The sequence below is a fragment of the Nomascus leucogenys genome, chromosome 14, assembly GCF_006542625.1.
Source record: "Nomascus leucogenys isolate Asia chromosome 14, Asia_NLE_v1, whole genome shotgun sequence".
NCBI classification, from domain to species: Eukaryota; Metazoa; Chordata; class Mammalia; order Primates; family Hylobatidae; genus Nomascus; species Nomascus leucogenys.
Window position 1 is genome coordinate 10,933,770 of NC_044394.1, and position 20,643 is coordinate 10,954,412.

At 40.0% G+C, this 20,643-nt stretch overlaps 1 protein-coding gene across 1 annotated transcript in view; it reads right to left on the minus strand.

Annotated features, from left to right (window-relative positions):
* MED13 (mediator complex subunit 13) overlaps positions 1 to 20,643 on the minus strand; it is a 125,660-nt gene that overhangs the window by 6,848 nt on the left and 98,169 nt on the right. The window contains exons 18-27 of the mRNA XM_003278495.4: positions 16,653 to 16,876; positions 15,084 to 15,273; positions 13,619 to 14,081; positions 11,382 to 11,601; positions 10,220 to 10,411; positions 9,509 to 9,732; positions 4,941 to 5,083; positions 4,287 to 4,445; positions 3,989 to 4,174; positions 1,275 to 1,423 (exon numbers count right to left, since the gene is read on the minus strand). Of these exons, the coding sequence (XP_003278543.3) occupies positions 1,275 to 1,423; positions 3,989 to 4,174; positions 4,287 to 4,445; positions 4,941 to 5,083; positions 9,509 to 9,732; positions 10,220 to 10,411; positions 11,382 to 11,601; positions 13,619 to 14,081; positions 15,084 to 15,273; positions 16,653 to 16,876 (2,150 nt within the window). The remainder of the gene's footprint in view (positions 1 to 1,274; positions 1,424 to 3,988; positions 4,175 to 4,286; positions 4,446 to 4,940; positions 5,084 to 9,508; positions 9,733 to 10,219; positions 10,412 to 11,381; positions 11,602 to 13,618; positions 14,082 to 15,083; positions 15,274 to 16,652; positions 16,877 to 20,643) is intronic.

Sequence of the window (20,643 nt, forward strand, 5' to 3'; positions counted from 1 at the left end):
GTAAAAATGGTTTTATTAAGGTGGTGGGATTACTGGTGCTTTTTGTTATACATATTTCCTATCTAATTTCTTTGCTGTTACAAAAAGGAGGAAGGTATGCAAAGTAAGACTGGAAAGATCCTTCCCTACTTTAAAAGGGTAAAATTTATACCTATGCATACTACAATAGTCAAATCATCAGTATATATAATTTCTTTTTTTCTCTTTTTTTTTTTTTTTTTTTGAGATGGAGTCTCGCTCTGTCACTTAGGCTGGAACGCAGTGGTGCGATCTCGGCCCACTGCAAGCTCCACCTCCTGGATTCACACCATTCTCCTGCCTCAGCCTCCTGAGTAGCTGGGACTACAGGCACCCGCCACACCTGGCTAATTTTTGTATTTTTAGTGGAGACAGGGTTTCACTGTGTTAGCCAGGATGGTCTCAATCTCCTGACCTCGTGATCCGCCTGCCTCAGCCTCCCAAAGTGCTGGGATTACAGACGTGAGCCACCGCGCCCAGCCCAGTATACATAATTTCAAATAGAGAGGTGTTATTAACTGAAGCCCAGTTAGTTTTTACTTCAAATATAAGGACAAGATAGCCTGCTTCCATAACTGCTAAAGATAAAAAGGGGGGGTAGATGGTCAGTGTTTTATCTGGTCTTATGAGAAAAATTAATATTTTTATTATAATCCTTGTCACAGCCCTGATATGAATGGCTGCTCTTAGAGTTATATATAGTGATTCTGAAAGATACTGCGATCCTATATCTGAGTAAAAAGCTATGGTGAACTGCCACAAAAACTACAAAAAAATGACTAAGGCCAAATGGTCTAGAAAATACGGATTCAGGGCAAGTAGAGCCTTAGAGATTCTCTTAAAAATGTGCAATTCAAAGTACTGATGTCTATGATGTAGCAATGCATGAATGTACTGTTAATTAATCTCAACTCTTGCTAATTTCCAAGGGAAAATAGTATTGCATTTCATACATTAATCTATTACTAAGCTAAGGAATGGCAATTAGATAATCTCAGCTCACTACCACCTCCGCCTCCCAGGTTCAAGTGATTCTCTTGCCTCATCCTCCCGAGTAGCTGGGACTACAGGTGCATGCCACCTTACCTGGCTATTTTTTACATTTTTAGTAGAGATGGGGTTTCACCATATTGGCCAGGCTGGTCTCAAACTCTTGACCTCATGATCCACCCGCTTCGCCGCCCCCAAAGTGCTGGGATTTCAGGCGTAAGCCACTGCACCCGGCCCAGAAAAACTAAAACTTATAACACAGTTACCTTGCCCGCATCACCTCCATGGGGGTAATGAGATCCTGGAGAATGTACAGGAGAACCAGTTGGAGAAGCAGGAAGGATATTAATGATATCAGGGTCAAGATCATCTCCTGTGTCTAACAAATCAAAGATACCCATTCCATCTGCTCCATCTAAACAGGAGAAAGAAAAGAAATTTAAAACTCCATTTTCCATATCCTATGGTCATTCACAGGAAAGGGTCAAAATAAATGAAATTTTAACCAAAATGGGTTAATTTAACCAACATTTACGGAGTGTCTACCATGTGCCAAGTATTGTGCTAAAAGCCGTACAAATAATTATGCATAAACAAGCATGTGGTAGTCTGAATAATGGCCCCCCAAAGATGTCCACATCCTAATCCCAGGAATCTAAGAATATGTTACCATAAAAGACTTTGCAGATGTGATCAAGCTATAAGGATCTTGAGATGGGGAGAGGATTCTGGATTATCCAGGTGGGTCCAATGTAATCACAGGGGTCCTAATGAGAGGGAGGCAGTAGGGTTAGAGTCAGTGAAGGAGATGTGATGACACTATACTGCTGGCATCCAGGATAGAGGAAGGGACCATAAGCCAAGGAATGCAGGTAGCCTGTAGAAACTGACAAAGGCAAGGAAACATTTTCCCTTAGGACCTCCAGAAAGTAATCAATCCTGCTGATATTTTGACTTTGGCCCAGTGAGACTGATTTTGGACTTCCGACTTCCAGAATTGTAAGATAAAATAAATGCGTGTTGTTTTAAGCCACTAAATGTGTAGTACTTTGTTAGAGCAGCAATAGGAAACTAATACAAAGCAAACAGTACAAACGAAATGAAAATGTGTTTAAAGTGGTACTACAGTATTCCCCCTTATCCATGGGGGATATGTCCCAAGACCCACCCCCATACCCACATAGATTCCTGAAACCAAGGATAGTACCAAATCCTATATACTGGTTTTTCCTTTACGTACACACCTACGATGGAATTTCAGTTATAAACTAGGTGCAGTAAGAGATTAACAACGAGAATATTAGAACAATTATAGCAAGGTACTATAATAAAAGGTATGTGAATGTGGTCTCTCTCTCTTTCAAAGTATCTTATTGTACTGTACCCATGGGTAACTGAAATCATGTAAAGCAAAACCAAAGGAGGATTACTGTATTTACAAATAATATCATGTTCTTTATTAAGTAAAATATTCAAGTTATTATATAACACACTAAAACAAGAGAGCATAATAACCATACTTGTGACTTTAGAGATGTGAGAGTTTTTAAGGTAGCTCAGAATAACAATAAAATCTTATTTATTTTCCCTTCTACTAAAATACAATCTATAAATTCACCTGGAAAAGCTACGTCCCTACTTTGGCAGTTTATATAAATTATATTATTTTGGCAAATCAACATAAGATATATATAAAATGAGTTCATGTACAAGTACCTCAAAAGCACAAGGGTAAACCTATACGAATATTTTGTGACCAACTACTGCCTTTTAAAATAAGCAAAGATGGCTGGGCATGGTGGCTCACGCTTGTAATCCCCGCACTTTGGGAGGCCAAGGTGGGTGGATCATTTGAGGTCAGGAGTTTGAGACCAGCCTGGCCAACATGGTGAAACCCCATCTCTACCAAAAATACAAAAATTAGCCAGGCATGGTGGCATGCACCTGTAATCCCAGCTACTCGAGAGGCTGAGGCACGAGCATCGCTTGAACCCAGGAGGTGAAGGCTGCAGTAGGCTGAGATCATACCACTGCACTCCAGCCTAGGAGACAGAGTGAGTGAGACTCTGTCTCAAAAAATTCTTAAAAAGTAGGGCGGGGCGTGGTGGTTCACGCTTGTAATCCCAGCACTTTGGGAGGCCGAGGCGGGCAGATCACGAGGTCAGGAGATCGAGACCACGGTGAAACCCCGTCTCTACTAAAAAAATACAAAAAATTAGCCGGGCGTGGTGGCAGGCGCCTGTAGTCCCAGCTACTCAGAGAGGCTGAGGCAGGAGAATGGTGTGAACCCGGGAGGCGGAGCGTGCAGTGAGCTGAGACTGCGCCACTGCACTCCAGCCTGGGCGACAGAGCGAGACTCCGTCTCAAAAAAAAAAAAAAAAAAAATTCTTAAAAAGTAAAGATTTATGGGATAATTCACAGCACCAGTTCTGATATCAAGAAGGTAAAAGAATGATTGTATTAGTTTCCTGTTGCCACTTTAACAAGTTACCACAAACTGTTGGCTTACAAACAACACACATTTATTTTCTTACAGTTCTGGAGGCCAGAAGTCTGAAATCAGTTTCATTGGACTGCAATCAGGATGTTGGCAAGGCTGAGGCGGATAATCTGTTTCCTTGTCTTTTTCAGAGTCTAGAACTATATTCTTTGGCTCATGGGCTCTTTCACCATCTTCAAAGTCAGCAACATAGCATCTTCTCCCTTTGACTTTGCCTCCCGCTGTTTCTACCACATGGCTTTCTTCTCTTCTATGTAGTCAAACCTCCTTCTGCCTCCTTCTTATAAGAATACATGTTATCGCATTAAGGGCCCACCTGCATAATTGAGGATAATCTCTCCATCTCAAGATCCTTAACTTATCACATCTGCAAAATCATTTTTTGGTAAAATAAGGTAACATTCACAAGTTTCAGGTATTGGACATGAATTTATTTTGGGGGGTATTTGTCAGACTACCAAAATGGAACAAATTACCTACCATTGTTGGGATTGAAAGCTAAATCCAAATTTTCAGTGGTATAAGTAGCTGAAGCTACTTGCACAGAAGCAGAAGTAGGAAACACAAGTATATGAGTACATGATGTATCCTGTGGGGTATTTAGCTGAGATGTCTGCATGTTTAGAGTCGTGCTTCTTCCAAATACAGAACCAGTTGACACAGAGTCTGAAAATGAAAGACATTTTTTCTTTTAATAAATGAAGAATAAATTTTATGTAATACTTAAAAACTTAACTGCATAAAGAATTAAATCTGATACAAACTAAAGATAGCTAACCTGGCATAATAACAAAAGAGCCTTGCGGCTCCATTGCCACCAAGCAAGCACTGAGAATGCTAGGGGAGTCTGCAGCAGATATACCACACATTCTACACATGTCTTTGAGCCTTTTACTTAGAGACTGCAAGTTTCGGCGACTCAGCAAACAGCTCCAATCTGTGGGTATCAACAGTAAAAAAAAAAAAAAAAAAAAAATCAAAGTAACAGCATTATTAATATCCTGTAGAACCAAGTTAAAGTTGAAACATAAAAATAGTTAATGGCTTTTAAATTAGTGTATTCCTCAACAGGAGTCATCATCAAGCCAAAATTCTTACTGCTGACGCTACTCAACATCCTTTATCACCCTAACATTAGGATACACCAAATTCAATTGGTATCTGCTCAACAGAGGATGAGTTAAGTAACAATCAGAAAGTGGAAAAAACAGAAAACAAGTAAGAACAGTAGTAATAAGACTGATATTAAAGTTAAAATAAGAGTAAAATGTCCTTTTAAAATTTGAATTAAACCATTTGTGGCCTAGACATATGTGGTTCCTTATTTGATAACCTTTGCATTTTATTCAACATATATATCTTGATGTGGTCAGAACAGTGCGTGAATTTACATAAAACGGAAATATAAATACTAATAAAAGCACAATTTTACCTTTCAATTCTCCATGACCAATCCTTCCTAGACGACCAATTACAACTCTCCATGGCAATGAACTCATTTGTACAAGTCCCAAGCACCACTCCCAAAGTTTCTGTAGACCAAATTTTCTAGCAGAACTTTTTTTCCGACGAGCCCTATTGTATGAATAAAGAGAGTGTCATAAATATTTCTAAAATTTATATGATTTTGCTGTTGTTGTTTTTTTGAGATGGAGTCTCACTCTGTCGCCCAGGTTGGATGGAGTGCAGTGGTGCGATCTCGGCTCACTGCAACCTCTACCTTCGCAGGTTTAAGCGATTCTCCTGCCTCAGCCTCATGAATAGCTACAACTACAGGTGCGTGCCACCACACCCAGCTAATTTTTTGTATTTTTAATAGAGACGGGGTTTCACCGTGTTAGCCAGGATGGTCTCGATCTCCTGACCTCGTGATCTGCCTGCCTCGTCCCCGCAAAGTGCTGGATTACAGGTGTGAGCCACTGCGCCATCCCGACATTTTAAGAGAGCTCAAATTTGTGAAAAATAGATCCCCTTAATTTTAGTGCTTCACACCTTTACATAAGTACTAAGCGAGAATATTCATAAAATCATAGGTTTGGCATGTGAGTTTGTTTTTCTATTTCACATTATAATATATAAATTTTTTTAAAAATTTGTCTATAAAACACCTCAATTCATCAGCAATACTGCTCTACACCAGGGATTTTTTTTTAATTTTTTTTATTTTTTTTAGATGGAGTCTCACTCTGTTGCCCAGGCCGGAATGCAGTGGCACAATCTCGGCTCACTGCAACCTCTGCCTCCCGGGCTTAAGTGATTCTCCTGCCTCAGCCTTCCCAGCAGCTGGGTAACAGGCACACACCATCACGTCCAGCTAATTTTTGTATTTTTAGCAGAGAGGGGGTTTCACCATGTTGGCCAGGCTGGTCTCAACTCCTGACCTCAGGTGATCCTGTCTCAGCATCCCAAAGTGTTGAGATTCCAGGCATGAGCCACTGCACCTGGCCCAGTAAACTTTTTTTTTTGAGACGGAGTCTTGCTCTGTCGCCTAGGCTAGAGTGCAGTGGCGTGATCTCTGCTCACTGCAACCTCCGCCTTCTGGGTTCAAGTGATTCTCCTGCCTCAGCTTCCCGAGTAGCTGAGATTACGGGCGCCTGCCACCACAACCGACTAATTTTTGTATTTTTAGTAGAGATGGAGTTTCACCATCTTGGCCAGGCTGATCTAGAACTCCTGACCTCGTGATCCACCCGCCTTGGCCTCCCAAAGTGCTAGGATTACAGGCATGAGCCACCCCGCTTGACCCAGCAAACTTTTCTTAAAGAGCCAATACTTCAAATGGAAATAGCCAGATTTGGTCCATGGGCTGTAGTAAGCAATCCCTGTTCTATACTATAAGTTGAAGACTGACCAAAACACCACACTTCTCAGTCCAAACAACATTGTTACATGTTTTCTGCATACATGTCCTTCACTAGCCAAATATGCAACATAAACACTCTTTGGCTGAGCAACAGTGGCTATTACTCTTTTTTTTTTTTTTTTTTTTTTTTTTTTTTTTTTGAGATGGAGTCTTGCTCTGTCGCCCAGGCTGGAGTGCAGTGGCGCAATCTCGGCTCAGTGCAAGTTCCGCCTCCTGAGTTCACACCATTCTCCTGCCTCAGCCTCCCGAGTAGCTGGGACTACAGGCGCCCGCCACCGTGCCCAGCTAATTTTTTGTATTTTTAGTAGAGATGGGGTTTCACAGTGTTAGCCAGGAGGTCTCGATCTCCTTACCTCGTGATCCGCCCGCCTTGGCCTCCAAAGTGCTGGGATTACAGGCGTGAGCCACTGCGCCCAGCTGGCTATTACTTATTATTATTATTTTTTTGAGACGGAGTCTAACTCTGTCACCCAGGCTAACGTGCAATGGCGTGGCCTTGGCTCATGGCAATTTCCACCTCCTGGGTTCAAGCGATTCTCCCGCCTCAGCCTCCTGAGTAGCTGGGACTACAGGTGTGTGCCACCACACCCGGCTAATTTTTGTTTTTTGGTTTTTTGGTTATTTTTGAGACAGAGTCTCGCTCTGTTGCCAGTGCAGTGGTGTGATCTCGGCTCACTGCAACCTTCGCTTCCCGGGTTCAAGCGATTCTCCTGCCTCAGCCTCCCAAGTAGCTGGGACTACAGGCGTGTGCCACCACACCCAGCTAATTTTTGTATTTTTCGTAGAGACGGGGTTTCAGCATGTTGGCCAGGATGGTCTTGATCTCTTGACCTCGTGATCTGCCCACCTTGGCCTCCCAAAGTGCTGGGATTACAGGCGTGAGCCACCACGCGAGGCCTAATTTTTGTATTTTTAGTATAGATGGGGTTTCACTATGTTGGCCAGGCTGGTCTTGAACTCCTGACCTCAGGTGATCCGCCCACCTTGCCCTCCCAAAGTGTTGGGATTACAGGCGTAAGCAACCGTGCCTGGCCAACAGTGGCTATGACTTACTGAGCACTTATTATGTACCATCCATTGTGCCCAATCAATTTACATGTAATACCTCATTTCATCCTAACAACTCTATGAGACAAATAAAATTATCCTCTAGACTTTACAGATAAGTAAGCTATAACTCAGCTGCATAAGGGTAGTTTTTCCAAGGTCAGTAGTGGCAGGTTTGGGATTTGAGTCCAGGTCTCTCTGACTCCATCACTGCCCCTGTTTTTTGTTTTTTGTTTTTTTTTTTTTTTTTTAGAGACAGATTTTCACTCTTGATGCCCAGGCTAGAGTACAATAGTGCAATCTCAGCTCACTGCAACCTCCACCTCCTGGGTTCAAGTGATTCTCCTGCCTCAGCCTCCCAAGTAGCTGGGATTAAAGGCATGTGCCACCATGCCTGGCTAATTTTTTTGTATTTTTAGTAGAGTCAGGGTTTCACCATGTCAGTCAGGCTGGTCTCGAACTCCTGACCTCAGGTGATCCACCTGCCTTGGCCTCCAAAGTGCTGAGATTACACGTATGAGTCACCGTGCCCAGCCCCATCATTGCCCCTCTTAACCATTATCTCACTTCTACTTTATCAAGGTAGTAAAATGGTAATACTATTTTGATAATGAAAAGGGTAGTATTTTTTTTCTCTACTTTCTCATACCTCACAGATTAGCATATTCTTTCCCAAGCTCACTTTATCAGTATAAATATCCAATTAAAAAAATCAAAATTGTATCAAGGAAATAAGACATGAAGCACTGTTCTATGGTTTATAATATAAAGCTTAACAGACTTGTTAATGTTTATAACTAATAATGTAAAATTAATGTTTCTATCTTCTGCTTCCCCAGCACCATTAAGACCTAATAATCATTAGATATTTCTGCATATATTTAACTTCTCACCTAAAAAAGAACAGGCTTTTATATAATAAGGAAGAAAATAAACGATAGAACCCAAATCTTTTTTTTTTTTTTTGAGACAGGGTCTTACTCTGTCGCCCACATTGAAGTGCAGTGGCGCAATCTCAGCTCACTGCAGCATTGACTTCCTGGGCTCAAGTGATCCTTCTGCCTCAGTCTCCCGAGTAGCTGTGACTACAGGTGTGCCACTATGCCCAGCTAATATTTGTATTTTTGTAGAGACGAGGTTTCGCCATGTTGACCAGGATGGTCTCGAACTCCTGGACTCAAGTGATCCGCCCTGTCTCAGCCTCACAAAGTGCTGGGATTACGAGCATGAGCCACCATGCCTGCACAGAACCCAAATCTTAAAACTAAAAATCATTTCACGAATTTGCTTTTCAGGTTCTCCTGTACAGCGTTCACTAGCCATGAAAACATGTTTCAAGGCTCTACTAAAGGCTTGAAATGTTTATTAAATGATAACTCAAAATGAGGCTCACCTGTTGGGACCTACTAGTTATATCCTTTGTAAATAACTGGACGTGATATTTACTGCCAAGAATTCTAAAATGGCCATCATATTCTGAAGACATCCAAACTGTTTTTTTTTTTTTTTTGAGACAGAGTCTCATTCTTGTCACCCAGGCTGGAATGCAATGGCATGATCTCAGCTCACTGCAACCTCCGCCTCCCAGAGATTCAAGTGATTTTCCTGCCTCAGCCTCCTGAGTAGCTGGGATTATAGGCAGCCACCACCACACCTGGCTACATCCTAACATTTAAATGATAAAATTTTAAATCGCCAATTTTAGTAAATGAAGTTAACTTACTCAGTTTATTACGGGCTATATCTTAGATGGTACATGAGAGAATTTTAAATGTTCTATAGATACTTTACTGGACCTTTTTTTTACATCTTTCAAAAATGTTCAGCTAAAATAATTGCTCAAGCTTTATGACACAGAAGTTAGTAACCTTAATCTTTTTTGTTCATATAATAGATTAATCATAATTATTTTTAATTATCTTAGGTATACAATATAAACATTCACTACAGAAAAAAGTAAAAAGCACCCACAACCCCACATCTTAATATTTTAATATATATAAAACCTTCAAACTGGTTTTCTATTCATTAAAAATGAAACAAAATGTTACAAATGGAATGATATGATATATTTAGGGAAATACAAATACCTATTTGGAACATCGATGTTAATGATACAAGTTTCTAAAAGTTCTCCATATAGATCTGTGCAAGATGCAAGAATCCACCTTTGATCATGTGATAAACAGTATCCCACAAAAAGAACATTATATTTCTGTCCAGCTTCTCCAAATGTTTCTCCTAGCTCTGTCTGTTTGTCCTTCACTGGAGCCAGAATAAAAGGAGGTGCATAAAGTCGAATACACTCTGGTCTCTATAAAATAAAAAATTAAGGTATTATCATACTATACAATCTTAGAGAAATATTGCATTTAAAATGTAATTATTATCTACCCAATTATAAGAGAATGGGAAAAGGAGAGCTAAGCCAAAAATTGCACTTAGTTTTGCATAGTATTATAAAAAAATGTTGGCAGGGCAGGGTGGCTTGTGCCTGTAATCCCAGCACTTTGGGAAGCACAGGTGGGTGATCACCTGAGGTCAGGAGTTCAAGACCAGCCTGGCCAACATGGTGAAACCCCCTCCACACACAAAAATAGCTGGGCAAGGTGGCGCATGCCTGTAATCCCAGCTACGCAGGAGGCTGAGGCAGGAGAATTGCCTGAACCCAGGAGGCAGAGGTTGTGGTGAGCTGAGATTGCCCCACTGCACTCCAGCCTGGGTGACAAAGCAAGGTTCCATCTCAAAAAAAAAAGTATGATGTACAGTCATTGAACTCTGGTCATGAAAAACATACTTACATCAGGACTTCTAAGGGCAGTTTCCATGGCTAAACCTGGACCAAAGCCAGTCAATGTTTTCACATTGGTTGATGTTGGAAGTGGCCTCCGACACTGGGTAAAGGCCGAAAAAGCCAGGGATTTTAAATGCTGGGGATAGATTTCTCTATCTTCATGCTTCACAGGTTGCAACAGGTACTGACAAGGAATAATCTAAGAAGTATAGGCAAATATTACAAATGTTAAACTTCCAAAGAGAATAACAGGAATTGTGGGTCTAAAACTCTAAAAACTTTTTACTAGAAAATTTAAACAAAACCTAATTTAAATGAAAATTTAAGGATTGTTTTCTTATCTATTATGTAGGCTTTTAATAAGTAGCCAATTTTACCAATGGGTTCTGAACTAAAGGACTATTTAAAACCTATAAAACTTTCTGGCCACGTGTGGTGGCTCACACCTGTAATCCCAGCACTTTGGGAGGCCGAGGTGGGCAGATCACGAGGTCAAGAGATAGAGACCATCCTGGCCAACATGGTGAAACCCTGTCTCTACTAAAAATACAAACACGAGCCAGGTGTGGTGGCAGGCACCTGTAGCCCCAGCTACTCAGGAGGCTGAGGCAGGAGAATCGCTTGAACCTGGGAGGTGGAGGTTGCAGTGAGCCGAAATCACGCCACTGCACTCCAGTCTGGCAAGAGAGCGAGACTCCGTCTCAAAAAATAAAACAACAAAAAAACTGTAAAATTTTCTATATAATAATTATATTAATGCCATTGACTAGTCCTGTTGAAGTCTATAAAATAAATTCAAAATTTCTTCTAACAACTTAATACGGTTAATTGCTTTCTCCTTTTCTTGCAACCTGTCTTGTTTATTAGGTACATGCTACATTTTTCTATTTAGGCTCATGAATTTAAAAATTGGCTTATAAAAGTAACACAGCAGAAACATTTAATGTACTTAATGGAGTTTTTTTATTCTGTATTATTACTGTCATATGACTATAAAGTTTATCTTTTATAAATTCTCTAAGATTTATATTATGATATTAAAGTAAAATCAATATAATAAAACTTGGCTTTTAGATAATCAATTTGAATACAGAAAAGTAGTATCTGAAACTTCTGGTAACATCAAGCTGTTTTACATAATTTTAACTCACAACACCTATCACTCTTACCTGTACAGAAACAGTACTCTTGATATGAGGAGGAAGAGTCTGGACCATTTCTAGAAAGCATCGAAGTAGCCCCAATGTCCACACACTAGAAGAGTTAGTACTCTCGTCTGTATTTTCGTATGTAAAAGGATCAATTATATAAACAACAATTGCAGGTGGATACGTGATTGCATGTGAATCACCATCTGTGGGGATTCCCACTTTATCCCGATCCATTGTGCTAAAATTTAAGGTAGAAATGAGACAAAAAGTTGTACTGTATATGCTTGGGGTAGCATCTAAACAGGTTCTTAATATCCCCCTCCTCCCTCTTTTTTGGTGAAAGCTGTCAGAAAGCCTCTTTGAAAATGAAGGACATTTCTTTCTCGCCAAAGTGAACCATTAACATTGTACATACAATTTCACAGTATATAAAGACACTTGCCTTAAGAGGTCTTGCCTTAAATTTACCAAAAAAAAAAGAAAGAAAGAAAGAAAGAAAAAAAGAAAAAAGAATTCCTAAAACCATAGGGTATTAGATACAAAAGATGGCTTAGAGTTCAAGGGATAAAACTGAGACAAAGATAGGTCTCTTTGTCTGAGGCTATCTCAAATAGCTTCCCAAATTTATCAAGCTGGCTACAGGTAGAGCTAGGCCAGAAAGAAACTACGTTTCCAGACTTATTCAATGTTCTAGTACATTTTTAGACTATATATATATCTATATATACACAGATATAGATATCTTTTTTTTGAGATGGGGGTCTCACTATGTTGACCAGGTTGGTCTTGAACTCTTGGTCTCAAGCAATCCTCCTGCCTTAGCCTCTCAAAGTGCTAGGATTACAGGCATGAGCCACCTCACCTGGTCCCATTTTTAGACTATATACATTTATTTCATACTTTACAGCTTCAATGGTGTACAAGTTTCATTCTTTAATGGGTTATTTGATTTTTTTACACTTCAAATCTATTCATATATTCAAGATGAGTGGATCAATCTCGGTAATGGTTTGTTTTTACCCACATATGAGTGTAATTTTGGGCACAACTGCATCCTGGGTAGCTGACAGATATAATTAAGCTCTGGCCAACCTAGCCTATAAATCAAAAGGGAAGATCAAAACCTTCATCAAAAAAGGAATGAGAGCAGTCATAATCATTCTTGTCACCATAAATAACTTGGAATCACTGTGTAAAGCACTTAATGTATATTACATCATATTACTCTCATCTTACAGATAAGAAAACATGCTCAGAAAGTTAAGAGCTTCCCCAAAGTCACAAAGCAGGTAAATGGCAGAGCTGAGATTCAAACTTTAGTGCGACTCTAAAGCCTCTGAATTGACTGGGTCAATAGTGACTTCTCAATCACCAGAGTGATTTGCACAGGCAAATCTACTTGACAATTATGCCACAGAAGACTCAAATGTCATATGGGTATCTGGACTATATGGTTTTCAAGCTCTTAATTCCCACCCTCAGATTCTAGAATTCTATGATAAAGACTTTTTGAAGTAAAGTCATTATAATTTTATACATAAAATATTCAACATTAGGCCGGGTGCAATAGCTCATGCCTGTAATCCCAGCACTTTGGGAGGCTGAGGCAGGCAGATCGTTGAGTCCAAGAGTTCCAGACCAGCCAGGGCAACATGGCGAAACCCTGTCTCTACAAAAAAGTAGCTGGGCATGTAAGTCCCAGCTACTCAGGAGGCTGAGGTGGGAGGATCACCTGAGCCCAGGAGGTCAAGGCTGCGGTAAGCCGCGATCATGCCACTATACTCCAGCCTGGGTGACAGAGTGAGACCTTGTCTTAAAAAAAGATACAAACTAAAATTTCAAGAATAAGATAAAAAAGCACTTTATGTTCATTCAAAATGTCTTATTTAGAAAAAAAGCAGCATGGCTGGGTGTGGTGGCTCATGTCTGTAATCCCAGCACTTTGGGAAGCCAAGGTGGGCGGATCACCAGAGGTCAGAAGTTTGAGACCAGCCTGGTCAACATGGCAAAACCCCGCCTCTACTAAAAATACAAAAATTAGCCAGGCGTGGTGGCACATGCCTGTAATTCCAGCTCCTGGGGAGGCTAAGGGAGCAGAATCACTTGAACCCGGGAGGCAGAGGTTGCAGTGAGTGGAGATCCCGCCACTGCAGTACAGCCTGGGCAAAAGAATGAGACTGTCTCTCAAGAAAAAAAAGAAAGAAGATGCATCATAGTTTTTATATTTCTGCAAAAATCAGTATTTTTAAAGGTACCTTTCAGACACATCAGGATGCGGCTGAGTGGGAAGTGAAGATGATTCTCCAGAAATCCCAGCTGTTTGTAGAGCTGATGTCTGTTGCCCTCCTAGCTGACCACTCTGAACTGTATTTGCTTGTGTAGACATGGATCCTGCAGCATTACTGTTCATACTGCCAAAGGGTGGAAATGAAGGTAGTTTATTTGATGATACTCCACTATTCAAGTTGGAAGATGATGAAGATGAAGTTGAAGCTGTGGTCAAAGTTGAATTAGCTGTGGCAACTGAAGTAGATATGGCAACACCTGAAGTCATTGTCATAGTGCTGCTTGCTGCAGATGCTAAGGTGGCAGATGGAGTATTAGCATTTCCAGTATTTGTCATCTGAGGTGGAGTAATCAAAGACTGACTTGTAGGGGCAACTAAATTTGGCTGGGAAAGTAGAGAGCTGTCCAATGGCAGGGAAGCAAGATAAGGACCTAAAGAATAAAAACAGGTAGGAAATTTAATTCTTTATTTCACCGACTGTTTTTTTTTTATTCTACTGTGTAAATAGAATCATAATCCAGTTGATGTTTTCTTGGTAATTATAGCCCCTAAATTGCTTGCTAATGGTGTGACCTACACTTGCTTTCTATTTTCCCCTAGACACTGAAGAAACATATTTAAAATGGAATTGAAAAAGCCAGAATTTTCACTCAAAATTAAAGAAATGATTACTATGAAAGTGTAACAAAATTCTATTTTCTAACTATAATTAAATGTAAAAAAAAGGTATCTAGCAATATTCATCAAACTATTCAAAGGGTTTCTAAATCACAAATCAAATAAATATTGACTACACTGGCAGCTAATTAAAACATAAAATGGCATAATGTTATCATGGGGTTCAAATTATAGGAATGTCTGATGAGATTCAATATTTTGGTTCTGCATCTCTTTAGATTAAGTCTAAAGGAAGTCCACTGATATTTATTTTCAAGAGTATTTATAAGCAATACAGTTGGGCACGGGTAGAATGAAAGAAAAAAAGTATGTAACAAGCAAGTCTTAAAGAGCTGTCATTTTCTTAGCTACAACAAAGAACTATTTCTTGGTTTGGTAGAGATTAACTATAAATTATTTTATCTCTAAACTGTAACAAATGAAGAATCTTCATGTTATTAAAACATCAGACCCTACAGAGGCAACAGAAAATTTATTTATAACCCATAATTTCTTCCTACCTGATGGGATCCCTCATTAGGGATCAGCAAACTTGTTCTGTAAAGGGTCAGATAATAAATATTTTTGTCTTTGCAGCCATACGGTCTCTATCAAAACTACTCAGCTCCAATGTTGTAGCACAAAAGCAGCCAGAGAAAATACATAAATAAATGAGGATGGCTGTGTTCCAATAAAATTTTATCTACAAAAACAGCTGGTGGAGCAGGCCACATTTTGCCAACACCAGCCTTATACAATAAATACAAATTCAATACCTAGGTCATATCTGCAGACTTGTGCATAAAGCTTGAGTTTAGAAAATGCTTCATTGTTACCATCAGCTGCATGAGAAAACCATTCTGCTACCAACTTTTCTGATAGTTTCTTTGATGCAGTAGATCCAACTCTCATGATCCCATCTGTTAACAGTCGGGAAATAGGTCTATGTTGACCTAATCGACAGGACTACAAATATACATACAGAAAGCAGAATTAGTAAATTTATTATTGTATTTAGATACAGATTATAAAACCAAGCATGAAAGCTACTTAAGCTTAACCATTTGCAATTAACAGTTATGATAAAAATATAAAGGGTGTTTTTAGAAGTAGGTCAAAAAAATAAACATATCAAGGGTGAAATGGTGCCATAGGTCTTTTTCATTTTTACATTAGAAATTCATCAAATTTTTTTCAAAATTAAAATATCTCTAATGAAAAAACACCTAGATAACAATAGCACTAGAACCATTTGGTTTGAATGAAAGCTTGCAGAATGCAGAAATAAGTGAGCATAAAAATGCAGTCATTTTAGGTATACATTAACACCAATTCATGAATTATGAATACACATATCCCTAAATCAAAGCAAAATAAAAATTGGTACACAAATATATTTATACACCCTCTCCCTCTAGTTCTGTGAGTCACTGATTTTTGTTATAAGAAGCCCAATGTCAAGTAAATTTAAAACATTGGATTAAGCAAACTTAGAAGTATTCTTTACTGTAAGAATTTCAAAGCCTTTAAAAACCTAATATGAATTGTGAATCTCTAAAAGGTAATATAATATACAATGTTTCCCCAAGCCTATTTAACTATGGAACTTTTTCTCTGAGAGGATTTTACCAGACTAATGTTCCAAATAACACCCTTTGGGAAATGTTTATTTATTAAAAACACACTGCAAATACCTTGTAATTATGTGGAAAATTTTATAAGGAAGCTAAACTAACATACACTAACATTCAGATTGTATAGGGGAATCAAAATTTAAAGACTAAATTTCCAAGCCGTTGTAGAAAAAGGAGGGAGTAATAAAGTAAGACTTTATGTCCCATAACACTTATAATTTACAATTATTGCGCCTGGTGATGGACACGTGAGAATTATAACTTAAAAGAAGAGGCAAGAATTTCAGACCTGCAATGGACCTTAGCGATATCTAGCACAGATTTATTTTACATATGAGGAAAGTGAGGCCTAGTGTCACTAACTGAAATCCTAGAGAATAAAGACTAGAATTTTTGTAAATGTAATTTTTTTCCTGGCTATTTAACATTGTTACCCCTTGTTTTAGAAAAGGCCACATTAAAAGGGATATATATCTATATGCCCTCAATGTTTCTTCCTCCAATAGGGGGATAGCCACTCTGACCCATGGCATATATATCTAACAGACTGGGTCAAACTCAGCAAAGAATGTAACTGGCTAGTATGAGAAATAAACATCTAATCTGACATCATCACTGTGTCCCAATCAACTGAACTGCCCAGTATGCTGTATATACAACAATACAAATCGTAAGGTAGTTTTAAAATGTCATCTCTTTTTAAACACCTACCTCATATATTGCAGTAAGATCTCTAAAAAAGCTTTTGGCTCCATTTAACAAGGCTTCATTTTCTGGACACAGTACAACATAGGCTATATCTCTTTGAGATCCATAGGGTTCCAGCATAAGTCTCTCCCAATAAGGAAGAGCAAATGGAGAAAGCACCAGATAATCATAATCATAACCCAACAAAAATGTGGGGATTGGCAGTGGTTCTGGGGATTCATCAGTTCCTAAATAAGAAAGATGTATTTTAAGAAAACACTTAAAAACAAGACATGTCTCCTTTTTATTTTTTTTTATGTTATTTTATTATTATTATTATTTTTTGAGACGGAGTCTCGCTCTGTCACCCAGGCTGGAGTGCAGTGGCGCCATCTCGGCTCACTGCAAGCTCCGCCTCCTGGGTTCATGCCATTCTCCTGCCTCAGCCTCCTGAGTAGCTGGGACTGCAGGCGCCCGCCACCACGCCCAGCTAATTTTTTGTATTTTTTAGTGGAGACGGGGTTTCACCGTGTTAGCCAGGATGGTCTCGAGCTCCTGACCTTGTGATCCGCCCACCTCGGCCTCCCAAAGTGCTGGGATTACAGGCGTGAGCCACCGTGCCCGGCCTCCTTTTTATTTAAATGTCAAAAGTTAATGAAGTCATTATTAGTGAAAATATTTTATTAGAGACAAAAATACTTAATGCCAGTGGTCAAGACTTTTCAACGTTAAGGAATTTCCTAAAGAAGTCTTTTTATTTACTTATTTTCTTGAGACAGGGTCTTGCTCTGTTGCTCAAGTTAGATTGCAGTGGAACAATCACACCTTACTGCAGCATTAACCCACTGGGCTCAAGCAATCCTCTGGCTTCAGCTTCCCAAATAGCTGGGACTACAGGTGTGCGCCACTATGCTTGGCTAATTTTTAAAGTTTTTGTAGAGATGGGATCTTGCTGTGTTGCCCAGGTTGGACTCAAACTCCTGAGCTCAAGTGATCCTCCTTCCTCAGCCTCCCAAAGTGCTGGGATTACGTGTGGGAGCCACCATGTCTGGTCTGCATTTAAATTTTTGGCATGGGGCTGGGTGCAGTGGCTCACACCTGTAATTCCAGCACTTTGGGAGGCCGAGGTGGGCAGATCACTTGAGGTTGGGAGTTTAAGACCAGCCTGACCAACAGGGAGAAACCCTGTCTCTACTAAAAATACAAAATTAGCCAGGCATGGTGGTGCATGCCTGTAATCCCAGCTACTCGGGAGGCTGAGGCAGGAGAATTGCTTGAACCCAGGAGGTGGAGGTTGCAGTGAGCCGAGATTGCGCCAGTGCACTCCAGCCTGGGCAACAAGAGCAAAACTCCACCTCAAAAAAAAAAAAAAATTGGCATAAAAATACACTGTAGGCCATGTGTTGTGGCTCATGCCTGTAATCTCAGCACCTTGGGAGACTGAGGTGGGAGGATTACTTGAGCCCAGGAGTTTGAGGCCTACGCAACATAGTGAGACACCATCCCTATTTATACATTTAAAAATAATACAATTTTAAAAATAGAAAAAAGTAAAAACCTTACTAAGAGTGCAGATCTCACGTTAAGTGTTTTTTTTTTTAGGTTTTTTCGTTGTTGTTTTTGTTTTTGTTTTTGAGATGGAGTCTTGCTCTGTTGCCTAGGCTGCAGTGCAGTGGTGCAATCTCCACTCACTCCAACCTCCACCTCTTGGGTCCAAGCAATTATCTCACCTCAGCCTCCCGAGTAGCTGGGATTATAGGCACACATCACCATACCTGGATAATTTTTGAATTTTTGGTAGAGATGGAGTTTCACTATGTTGGCCAGGCCGGTCTCAAACTCCTGACTTCAAGTGATCCGCCCACCTCAGCCTCCCAAAGTGCTGGGATTACAGGCATGAGTCACCATGCCTGGTGAGTGTTCTTATCATAATACAAAAAATTTTAAAAGAAAATGACCAACAACCTAATAGAAAAATGGGTTAAGAACACGGAGATCACAAAATAAAACTATCTCTAACACATAAAAAGATGCTCTTTCTCATTAAAAAAGCAATTTAAAATTAGTAATAGCAAACAATGATAATTCTATGTGCTAGGTGCTGTTCAAAGCTCTCTGCATGTACTGACTCATTTAATCCTCACAAAAAACATAAGGCAGAAACTATTATTGACTTCATTTTAGAGATGAGAAAACAGAAATGAGGAAGTTAAACAATTTCTCTAGTATTTCACAAGAAGTAGCAGAGTAGGAATTTAAACCCAAGAAATCTATCCCCACAGTCTGTACTATTTAATCTCTCAAACTATAATGGGAAATAACCATTTTTCACCCACTCAATCAGCATCCTACTAGGCAAGGCTTTGGGAAAACAGGCACTTTAACTGGTGGGAATTCAAATGGACATTACAGGGGCTGGGCATGGTGGCTCACGCCTGTAATCTCAGCACTTTGGGAGGCCTAGGAAGGTGGATCACTTGAGGCAAAGAGTTCAAGAACAGACTGGGCAACATGGCAAAATCCCATCTCTACTAAAAATATAAAAATTAGTCAAGTGTGGTTAATGCATGCCTGTAATCCCAGCTACTCGAGGCTGATGCATGAGAACTGCTTGAACCTGGGAGGCGGAGGGTGCAGTGAGCTGAGATCATGCCACTGCACTCCAGTCTGGGCAAGAGAGTGAGACTGTCTCAAAAAAAAAAAAAAAAAAAAAAAAAAAAAAAAAAAGGCATTACAGAATTACAGAGAGTTATTTAGGTTTTGTTTGTTTTTTTGTTTTTTTTTTCTTGAAATACACGTCTGGGTGCTTATAATCCTAGCCCTTTGGGAGGCTGAGGTGGGCAGATCACTAGGGCCCGGGAGCTGGAGACCAGCCTGGGCAACATGGCAAAACCTCATCTCTACAAAATATACAAAAATTAGCTGGGTGTGGTGGTGTGCACCTGTAGTACCAGCTACTTGGGAGGCTGAGGTGAGAGGATCACTTGGGCCCAGGAGGTTATGGCTGCAGTGAGCCATGATTGTGCCACTGTACTCCAGCCAGGGTGACAGAACATATCTCAAAAATAATAATAATAAATAAAATAAAAATACACCCATGCTTTAAAGCCAGGGATCTGTGCATTACTGAAAAGTAGCTGTAATGATAATGGTGGAAACAATCTGTATGTTCATAAACACTGCACTGGTAAAATATATTACCATATGTAAAGAACAATGGAATACATATAGCCATAAAAAAAGATAATCTCTGTATGTGCAGATAGAAATGATCTCCAAAAATCAGTTAAGGTACAGAAATAACTAACTAACTAAATAAATAAATAAATATCTACTTTTTTTTTTTTTTGGGGATGGAGTTTCGCTTTTGTTGCCTAGGCTGGAGTGCAATGGCGCGATCTCGGCTCATGGCAACCTCGGCTGGCCGCAACCTGCGCCTCCCGGGTTCAAGTGATTCTTCTTCTCCTGCCACGGCCTCTCAAGTAGCTGGGATTACAGACATGCACCACCACGCCTGGCTTATTTTGTATTTTTAGTAGAGACGGGGTTTCTCCATGTTGGTCAGGCTGGTCTCAAAGAACTCCCGACCTCAGGTGACGCACCTGCCTTGGCCTTCAAAAGTGCTAAGATTACAGGCGTGAGCCACCGCACCCGGCTACTATCTTAGTTTTTAAAATAATGTAAAAGTTTATACTAAAATATATTTTCTGGCTGGGTGCGGTGGTTCATGCCTGTAATCCCAGCACTTAGGGAGGCTGAGGCAGGCAGATCACTTGAGGCCAGGAGTTCGAGACCAGCCCGGCCAATGTGATGAAACCCTGTCTCTACTAAAAATACAAAAAGTTAGCCAGGCGTGGTGGCGTGCACCCATACTCCAAGCTATTCGGGAGGCTAAGCCAGGAGAATTGCGTGAACCCAGGAGGCAGAGGTTACGGTGAGCCAAGATGGCGCCAGTGCACTCCAGCATGGGCGACAAAGCGAGACTCTGTCTCCAAAAAAAAAAACAAATAAAATA